General features: G+C 35.3%; 1 protein-coding gene across 1 annotated transcript; it reads right to left on the reverse strand.

Annotated features, from left to right (window-relative positions):
- Nucleotides 1-2,781: 2,781 nt before the first annotated feature.
- On the reverse strand, nt 2,782-10,460 carry LOC148093907 (C-type lectin domain family 7 member A-like). The gene is made up of 5 exons (XM_087813785.1): nt 10,391-10,460; nt 9,990-10,085; nt 8,999-9,094; nt 3,960-4,073; nt 2,782-3,014 (listed from the first exon to the last, which is right to left on the reverse strand). The coding sequence occupies exons 1-5, from the start codon at nt 10,458-10,460 to the stop codon at nt 2,782-2,784; spliced, it is 609 nt and encodes a 202-aa protein (XP_087669911.1).
- Nucleotides 10,461-11,146: the final 686 nt, after the last annotated feature.

Below are 11,146 nucleotides of genomic sequence, written 5' to 3' on the forward strand. Positions count from 1 at the left end.
AAATTATTGTACTTGTCCTCTGTTGTTGTTGTTGTGATCTCATTATCAGGTAGCAAGACAAGCAATTTGCTTCTCACAAACATACTGCAGGAGTCTGGAACAGTCATAAGGCCCTACTTTGCTTGCTGACATCCTTGCACAGTTTCCATTCTCTGACTCTTGCCAGTCGCTTAACCTAGAATAAAAGCATATAGATAATGTGAGATATTCATTTCCTATTGCAGATACAATAACAGGTGTTGGTCCAAAGTTCAGATGGTAGGTTTTTCTTACTTTATAGACACTAGCTTTTGGTGTTCTAGGCTCTCCTAAAGAGTTCCTTAAGAGGAATATAGGCATGAAGTTGAAAAAACTTGAAAAGATTCCATCTCTCCATGGACTCATTTATTGAACGCACGACCTTTTGATGAGTGTGTGTGTGTACATGTGTATGTATATATGTACATATGGATATAAATGTATGTGTGGTTTTTTCCTATATATTTTCAGGCATGTAAACAAGAATCTGTGATTATAGAACTTCTTAGTGTGTTTCTATTTTAGAGACTTACATTTTGAGAAAGGGTTCTGAGCCATCTTCCCATGCCCAGGGACTGCTGGTTCCTTCACGGGACAATCCAATCCAAGAGAAATAGGACAGCTGTCTTTGAATGAATTGCTGTCATAAAAGAAACATATTCTATGAGTAAAAATCTTTTTATGTTTCTGAAATAAAGTGATAATCTTGTTAGTATGTTTTTTGTTGTGAATAACAAACAATATAGAGATTAGCTTCACCCCAATTCTATTGAAATTGTAAAATAATGGAATCTCAGTTTTTGGTATTTTGTTAAAAATAGAGGCATAATTGAGACCGAAACCACTGTCTTAGTTTTGCTCTCTTTATTTAGCTTTGGGACTGAAATTGTTTCATTTCCCTTTAAAACTTATGCCAGTAGCTCAAAGATGAGTTCTGAGTAAAGTCAGGTTTCTACTTTAGATCCCAGGTGTGAAAGCTATGAGATTTTTACTAATGTTTTCTATTCTTGCCCCACAAGTACTGTGGCTATTTCTTGCAAAATGGGCATCTTGAGGAAGTAGTCCTTACCCCATCAGATGAGGTGTTTATGTAGCTGGCCATAAGTTATTTGAGAACTCTCAAAGTAATCGATATTCATCTTGTACTTTAATTCTTACAGACCTTATGCCCATATATTGTCTCACGTTATCTTCCTAAATCTGCTGGACAGAAATTATACCCAGTTTTCTTTTTGTTTCCCACACCTTTGAGAAGATGATGAAAGCTTAGTCTCTCTACCCAGAAACAAAAGTACATATACGTGTCTAGACATAACATTTAGCGTTCAATTTAAGGGCTTTTGCAGGTATCTTTATACCTCATGTACGGTGGTACCTTGTAGGAAAATTAGGAATTGAGGACAGTGAAACTTAATTTTGGATCCTTTTTATATCCATGGATGCCCAAGTTAAGATTTCTCATGTCAAAAGATGTACTAACAGTGGATAAATCAATAAGGATTATGGACTATAGCATTGTTTATAATGTTATTCTGAAGTTCTATAAATCTATGAAAAGGCTGAGGGTAAACTAAGTTAACGTATAGAGTGTCACAGGAAATCCCAAAGTTCCACGGGCTAACACTGTTCAATCTTTTCTACTATTTCTGTAATAATTCAGGAATGAGTAAAGTTGTGTAAATATTTCTGAAAATCTGAGTATCATCCATTTAAATCCCATAGTTCTTATCTAATAAAACTATAAGGGATTTTCTCACCAAAATGCATTATAAATTTATGTCACACAGAGAAAGATACCAAGATGTCCCACTAGCTCCCCTTACCTGGCCACTTTTCAATATGTTATATTTTCATACAAGTTCTTTACCTTGTCTGTAAACAAAATGTACTTTTAAAACTTTTTTCTATCAACAATTACAATTTTATTTTTTAAAAATTGAGGTATAATTTACATGAGAGGATATCAGTTGCAAGTGAGCAACGTAATGATTTGCTACTTGTATATACGTGAAATGATCACCACATTAAGTCTAGTTACCATGCATTATCACACATGCAGTTTCCTGTTGGAGCAAAAATTTTGTTAATTCAGAATTTTGTTAATTCAGAAACTCTGCAAAAGTTTCCTTTTTGGACTTCTGAGTTGTTGAAAGCCAAGTGTATGGATAACTGTACCAGTGCAGGAAATGGAATGATTCTGAGTGTCTATTAATTTATCTTTGAGGGACTATTAAGAGATTATCCTTAAGCTGGTATGTTAGGGTATATTAATTTTTTGCAGAAATAGTGGTAAATTATTTCTCTATTTAAAGCAAAACATGATAAAGATTATAAAATAAAATATTTAGTTCAGTTTTCTTTGGAAGCTAGTATGACTTAAATTTTAATATGATTTAGAAATGATTGCTCTTCTAATGCACATAGAGCTTTTCTTTGTACCTCAAGCTCGGTGGTAATGCTGTATTTTATTATTTCGTTAGAATTATAATGATTTTTTTCAGAGTTTGAAGCTAAATTTGTATAAAATTATCAATATTATATATACAATTATTCTTGATAAATAACTTCAAGGATAATTTTTTCCTAATTTTTTATGTTTGACTTCCCATTTGCTATCTTGTGGAAATTCTGATTGTGGATGAATTAAATGAGTTAAAGAAAATTGTGATTTAATTTCCATTTGTATTTGTGACTTTAGCATGAGCTCTGTCTGGATGGGACTCGCTTTACAACTGTAAACAGTGCTAGGACACTCAAATATTGTTAAGCATTAAGACTTAGGGAATAACTAATGGCTAGATAAATATGTACAGTGTGAGATGGAAAACAGAAAATATACATCACCCGTTCTTTTTCATTATCTATCTTCAGAAGTGTGGAGACCATTTCCTTGCAGGATTTCTTACTATCTTCAAAGGTCTTCAATTCATTTGAAAAATAATAACATTGCTCTCCACAACATGACCATTTACCTTCACATGTGCTGCATTTGCTTCCTTGAAAACAAAAGATATTCCCCAGACCACTCAGTGTGTATCCTGGAAGGAGTGTCTGGGGATGAGATACTGAGAAATCCTGCCTACTCCTTCTACAAACATTTATTTGATGAGACTGATGGGCTTCAGTTTAGCTTTCTAAAAGATGCCCTGGCCTGGGAACAGTGTTTTATTACTTACATTTCTCCACCTCTGTTCATAATATTATTAAAATAATCTAAGAGAAATTTCTAAGTAGATTGACATTTTCCCTTATAATGTAAACTGAAAGGACTTAACAATGGGAAGCAGCTTCCTTGTATTCTCTAGACCAGCCATTTTCAACCAGTGTGCCACAAGAATTTGTAAAACACACAATACCCGACTATTTAGTCAGGAGCACTGATGTCTTTTCCCTTAGAGGGTAAATACAAATAATGAGAAAGCCAACACGGTAGCTGCCCCATGTTAATGAATGAAAATTATACCTGTTTTTTCGTCTGCTTGGCAAAGAACATATTTTTTGTTGTGCCACAGAATTTTAGTAACTAGTTCATTTGTGCCATGAGATGAAAAAGGTTCAAACTTGCTGCTCTAAACTGAGTAAAATGTTTGAAGAGACAATTTGAGCTTAGTCCCTGATCTACACACCCTTACTAAGGGGTTTAATAGTGGTCAGGGAACCTGATAAAGGAGACCTAGGTTTTTGTTTATTTTTCATTTTCTGTAGAGAATTTATTATTTTGAGAACTAGTAAGTAACTTTAAAGAACATAATATCACACATACACAAAAATCTAATCTCTGGGATAGGTGGATTGTTTTTTGTTCAAGTAAAGAAAAATGACATTTGGGCTCCACAATTTGTTTAATTTATAAGAAAATCCAGTTTGAGCAGGATGTCAGGTGATTGGGGGAAACAGAAGAAAGTTGTTGGTCTCAGTCTTCAATCCATGTATCTGCATACCTGTGTTAGGTGGTTCCTTTTTGCAAGTTATAGTTTTAAATCCGGAATTGTCTTCCTTTGCTACATTGTCCAATGGCGCTTTCTGTGGTTGGCCTTCCTGATGACACTTTAAAACTTTAATGAACATCATTAGCTTGAGGAGAACATAACATGAAACTGAATAAAAGCACAGTTTTAATTTTAATATGTTAGTTAATGTTCAGGAGTAAGGGCCATTTATATTTCTGTCCACTTGAGGCATCACTTCTCTGCATGCAATTTGCACGTTCATATCAATTTGTTGAAAATACATTTGTCATGGACAACACATCTTAGTGGACCTGGGTGCTACAACAATGAAAAAGGTTCTCTCCTCAAGAAACTCACTGCACTGGGAGGAGTACGCCTTTAGAGCACTATACCATGGGTGACACAGAGGTAACTGAGAGTAGCTGCTGGAACTCCACAGAGACTTGGCTGACGAAATGTAAGCTGTAGAATAATGTGAGGCACGACTAAGACTTCATGTATTAGTGTCCACCTTAAATTTGCTTTTGATCTATGATTGGAAAAGGGGTAGGAGAGTGAAAAAGTAGCTAATAAAATTCTAGATTGCTGCAATCAGTTTTCCAAAGTAAAGAAAGGGGGAAAACATGACATCTGAAGGTAACCCACAGTGAAGCAGTACATTCAGAAGATAGGTTGCATATAAGGGATACTAGGGAGACAATCTGGAAAGACAAACAAAAAAATCATGTCATAAAAATGAATAGATTTTAGAAGTTAAAGAAGAGCTCCTTAACTTCTAAAGAGCTTGTTAAAAATACACATAGAGCCCAGCTGGGCGTGGCTCAGCGGTTGAGCGTTGACCTGGGATCCAGGTGATCGGGGTTTGATTCCCAGTCAGGGCACATGCCCGGGTTGCAGGCTCAATCAATGACTCTCTCATCATTGATGTTTCTACCTCTCTCTCTCCCTCTCGTTTCCTCTCTCTGAAATCAGTAATGATATATTAAAAAAAAAAAAAATACACATAGAGCCTTGATCAGTGTATCTCAGTGGTTAGAGGGCCGAATCTCGCAGAAAAGGGTCTCTGGTTCAGTTCCAGCTCAAGGGCATGTACTTGGGTTGCAGGTTAGATCTCCACCCTGGTCGGGGTGTATGCAGGAGGGAACTAATTCATGTGTCTCTCTCACATCTATTTTTTCTCTCTCTTTCCCTCTCATTTCAATTGCTATCTTTTCCCCCTGCCTTCCTCTCTTCACTCTCTCTCTCTCTTGAAAAAAAAATCAATGGAAAAATATCCTCAGTGAGGATTAACAACAACAAAATTACACATAGAATAGTATCCCTTCCAGAATGGTGGCATAATAAGCTCAGCAAAACAGCCATTATGAAAACAATCATTATGGATAAAACCACACACATACAAAAAAACATTTAAAATCTTTAAAACTTGCATTAAGGGTATATTTTAAATTAAGAAAATGTATTAAATCTTGATAAAAACAGTGAGAGTCTGTAAAACTTGAGTCATAACCTGTTCCCTCTCCCCACCTGAGGTCAGCATCATGAATTATCCTCTGTACTGGGCGTCGCCAGGATGTCTAAGCTCCTTCTCCCTCCAGGCCCCAGTCTTTGGAATCTCTACATAGGTATCATAGGCTAAGCCTATGTTATCTCTCCTGAAGGAGCAGGCCACCAGCATTTCTTATCCCACTTAGGTCTATATTACACAAGTTAAATTTGAGGCAATTGTGGCTCTGAGGTTGGGCTCCTCTCCTCCATCCAGCCCATACTTGTGGAGTAGAGGCACTCCCCCAGTTGGAGTAGGCCAAGAATATTGGAGCATTGATTGCTCTCATCAGAGATCACATTCCAGCTTACCTCCCAGTAGGGCAGAGGCAAGGAAAGAAAAGCAGAAGTTACTATCCCCTCCTTCCACAATCCAGCCCCCAAAACAAGGATGTTACTTAGAAAAGTGGGCCACTGTCCCTGCTCCAAGCTCCAGAGTAGAGTTTCAGAGATTCTGTCCAGGAAAAAAGAACTCCTTAGGGACAGGAAGCTCCAAATATTTCCCCAAAGAAACTGACTTTATTCCATTAGGGAAGTTCAAACCTAAGAATGCTCTTGAAAACAATGGAGATTGAGAGCCTGCAGTAGGGGTGGGGTGTGGGGTTTAGGAAGGTTTGGAAGGAGTTTAGAAGAGCCTTGTAGCTCTATGAAAGCAATAATTTTAAACATAGGCTGGTGAGTTTATCAGAGAGATCCAAAGAAAGACAGCTAAGAAGAGCCTTCTTGGGGTTAGTGCAATGTCAAGGATTGGCCTCAAAAACTACCTCTGGAAAAGATCCCAAGTCAAATTGGATCAAACAGTGGAGGAGTTTATTTCCCCGGACATTGTCAATAACCAAGAAGCCATCATCCAGCAAATAATACATCCAGCAAATAATAATCATCCAGATGGGCGTGATACCAACAGAAGCAGAAATCTTAAGCAATTTAAGCCAGATCATGGAAAGAGAGAGCTAAAGAGAACCCTGCAAAAATCATTGTCATGCCTGGGTGGTAGTGCACATGCCCAAAGCTGCATGTTCTGGTGAGAGGCTGAATGTTTCCACCTAATATCAGGAACAAGATGACCATGTGCACTTTAACCACTTCCATTCAACACTGTACTTGAGGTGCTAGTTAGTTATATTATCCAAGAAATGACATAAAACTATCATATATTTTATGTAGAAAGCGGAAAGCAATCCAATGAATACCTCTTAGAACTAATGAAGTACAAGGTGGCGTAGTCTAAAAGTAATATACAAATTTCAACTGTATTTCTCTACACTAAAACCAAGAAGTTTAAAATAAAATTAAGAAAAAAATATATTCATTTTAGCATCAAAAAGAATAAAATACTTAGGGATAAATTTGACAAAGGAGTGTAAAATATATACTCTAAAATCTAAAAGACATTACTAAAAATTAAAGATCCAATTAAATGAAAAAATATATCATTTTTACCTTTCATCACTTGAAAGTATTAACTCCAGATGCATCAAACTCATAAATGGAAGAGCTAAAAGTATAAAATTCTTAGAAGATAACATAGGTGTAAACTCGTGTGATCCTGAATAGGCTGTGGTTTGTTAGATATGACCTCCAAAGTATAAGCAACCAAAGCAAGAAACAGATAAACTAGACTTCATCAAAATTATAAACTTTTGCGCACTAAAGATTACTATCAAGAGAGTGAAAGGGTAACTGAAAAGGTGAAAGAAAATATTTGCAAATTGCATATCTGAATAGAGATTAATATACTGATTAAATATATCCATAGAATAGAATTTTTTTTTTTTATTTAAAGAAATGTTAAACTGCTACATTCCATTATGAACGAGCCATGGAAACCTTATGTTACATGAAAGAAGACAGTCTCAAAAAATAATCTATTATATGATTCTGTTTTTATAAAATATGCTAAATAGGAAAATCTATAGAGACAAAAGATAGATTGTGATTGTTTCAGGCTGACTAATTTGAATGGAAATGGAAAGCAACTTCTAATGGGTCTTGGGTTTCTTTAGGGGTTGATGAAAATGTTCTAATATTGATTATAGTTGAGATTGTAAAACTGAATATATTAAAAGTCATTGAATTTTACACTGCAAATGGGTGAATTGTATGTCAGGACAATTATATGTCAATAAAGGTTACACACACACACACACACACACACACACACACACACACAAGAACTTTGTTTGCAAATGAGGAAGCTTAGAGCCAAGGTCATTAAACAGGATTGTGTTCTTTAACAAATATTCACAAAGGACTATAAACACTCAACTGAGTGCAACTGCCTGTAACTTCCTTTAATGAAAGACTTGTTAATTATTTATTTTTCAATAATCCATAGTCTCTAACATGAAAGGAAATGACCTAGAGCTGTGGGTTTCACCTCGATGTGACCTTACCCTCCAGGGGGCTTTGGCACTATCTGGAGACATTTTGGATGTAACTATGATCATCTTGTTGATTGGAGGACAGGGGTGCCGCTAAATATTCTATCATGTACAAAACACCAGCCCCAACAAGGAATTACCCCACCAAAATGTCAATACTGCTAAAGTTTAGATCCCCTAATATAGGAGAAAAATTGCAAGATGAAAATAATAAGTGATAAAATGGGTTTTAGAAAGAGAAAACTAACATCTGGTTAGGAAATTAGAAAATACATCATGGAAGATTTAGAAAAATCATCTGAATTTTATAGAATGGGTCTTGAGGAATGGGTATGATTTCCATAGGCTACAGGGTGAAGGCTGTCCCTATGAAGGGAACGGCATAAACAAATACACTGGCACAGAAACTTAGAGGTCTGGCAGGAAACAGCGAATGATCTACCATTATTTGAAGCTCATTTGGACATAAAGAATAAAGCAAAATGATTTGGCTGAGATAAGATTAAGATTATGAAATCAAAGATAAGTAGGGGAGTTTTAACGTAAGCTAGTAGAGAATGAAAAACTCCAATGACTTCTTGGCATTTTAATGATACGATGAGAGACATACTGGAGTTTATTTGGCATTTCAATAGGATTTTGAAGCCTGTTGACTTTGTGATAAATTACAAGACGATTTCAGTAGTATAGCAGAAAAATGTTGTTGGGTTTTACTAGGCATTTAGAAGAATAAATAAATAAAACCGAGATTTGAGCTGCAGAATGAAGAATTGAGAGGACTTGACAGATTATTCAAGGAAGGTGTCACAGAGGAGAGAGAAAAATAACATATACACAGCCTGATGGACCATCAACAACACCTCCATATAGCTCCTGGGAACATTCTGAATATGATTCAGGCTTAAAAATAAATGAAAGATCAGAAGTTTTTAGAGAACTTTGAAATGGCCAAGTGATTCCCTTAGTTGTGGAGGTGGAAGGGTTTCCTGGGTAGACATGGAGATCATAGCTATGGAACTAGTAGGAAAGACATACAAGTAAAAACAGTAACTCCTAAGGGAGGAGATATTTGGTTCAGGCCCCAGGTCTTGTTTAACTTACCCATGAGTCCCAAGGTTCCAGTTGTTAAAAGGAGAAAGAAACACAAGATTCCAAGAATCACTACAGTGAGACGCCAGGTAAATGGAACTGAAGACACTGCCCAGAGAGAAAAAGAGATCGAGTAGCTCAGCAAAGAGAAGATTGAATTAGAGTAGAATTTAGAGGGAGACTTTCCATAAATTCAAGACCCTAACTCTTGAATGTCTTCAACCTTCAAATTTTAAATTAAAAGGGATACTGACCACTTTGAAATAACAGTGGACTGAGTGATAGGTGCCTGGGTTCTGCTTCCTACTCTGTTTCTGTGTTTCTCTTGGGGAAGTCACTTGTTCCAACTTTATGAAAATAATCCCCTGACTCATGTCAATGATTTGTAAATACAAAGTAGAATATTAGAAATATGGACTTGGTTTTAGAAATGTAAATATACTTTTACAATATATTTGTATAAGTCAATTTATTTATCCACAATCAGAAGATCTTTATTAGTTTGGAAATACCATATGCTTGCACACGGATAACAATCATCTCCTTGGAGCCCTCCTTACTACTGTTCAACATTAGGATGAACCACAGCTACTGCACCGGAGAAATTATGGTCACAAACATGAATCAATTCATGTTCATCAGATACTGTGTCCTGGAACTTTGTGGAGCGAGTGATAGTGACATCAGGGGATTCACAGTTATTTCCAAACAAGTTGAACCGAACTAGTTTTCCTGCTTGACTTGCTCATTTATGCACGTGTGTATACAGCACCCAAACTACATTAATTCTCTGGAATACACTAAACATGGATATTTAATTTTCAAACTGCTTTTTTCTGAAGGAGCTCAGATTATAAAATATGGTTTAAAGAAAGTTCATGAAACTGGGCTCACTGACTCAGTCATTCGGGGCAGTGGTTTCTGCCTTAAGTTGCTCAAATTAGTATGTATAGGCTATGGAATTGGAGGACACATAAGCCAGGTCCTCTAAAATAAACTTTACCTTTTCCTTTAGATGATGTAGTTCTTTTTCTCTTTGTCTGATTGGCGTTTGGAGTAGATATTTTCACTTCTGAGTAAATTACCTGCTCCTTTACCTCTGGAGATGAAACAGATGTGGTTATCTCCTCACATCCACACTAATTCTCACAAAGCATGAATGATATTAATATGTGTGAAGAGAGTTGACAGAATAAGATTTTTTTCTAAATAAAAGAGATCCATGCAATTGTTTTCTTCTTATTATGTTAAGTCTGTCAGGTAAATACTGTAAATAACAAAATCTTGAAAATAAGTTATACATAATGTGTCACGAGCTAAATTATAATGAAAACCTTTAGAGAAATTATTTAATAGGGAATAGAAAATATCAGAATTCAACATGGATTGAGAAAAAATACTCACTTTCTTTTCCTATCTGCTTCTTGGAAGGAAGATGTTTCAGGTCTACATGTGTTCCATTTTTTTTATTCATCTCTGAAAAAATTTGAGATACAGTTTTAAAAGGCACAAATTGTCTTTCTTTAAAAACAAAAAACACAAAAAATTCACGATGTATTTTCCTTTCTATTTCTGTCTATAATTAAAATCAGTATCTCATGCTATTTAAACTCTGCAGAATGATTTTACTTTTGCGATTCTTTTCTAAGAAAGATTTTTCCTTAGATTATTTTCTTTCCCCTTCTTACAATGATCACTTACCGTCTCTTAAAGATACTTGGGAATTTTTATTTGACCTACTATACCTGAACTTCTCCAATTGTGGTATCTAATTTTAAAATGTTAACAAGGTAATGATCTATGAAATATTTATATTATACTAAAAAATTGTCCCTATCCAGCAAACTACCAAGAAAATTTTAAGAACCATTTGTATTGTATAGGTATATCATGCTACATAATGTTATTATAAAATTTCTCCTACGTGATCTCTCCTGATATTTTCTAGAATTATCTTCACTTTTTTAATGACTCAAAAACAATTTGTTTCTCAATAATCTCCTAAAAGGTTATTCCCATCTCTTCAAACATGGTATTAAAAATGAATGCCCTGTGATTAGTACACAAGTTCATTAAGTTGTGTTCCTATGGGGTTATTTGTGTCATGCCTATAATATTTGAAGGCATAAAATAAAAGAAAAATTCTCTTTGAAATATTAG

This window comes from Miniopterus natalensis, chromosome 2, assembly GCF_054644295.1.
Source record: "Miniopterus natalensis isolate mMinNat1 chromosome 2, mMinNat1.hap1, whole genome shotgun sequence".
NCBI lineage: Eukaryota > Metazoa > Chordata > Mammalia > Chiroptera > Miniopteridae > Miniopterus > Miniopterus natalensis.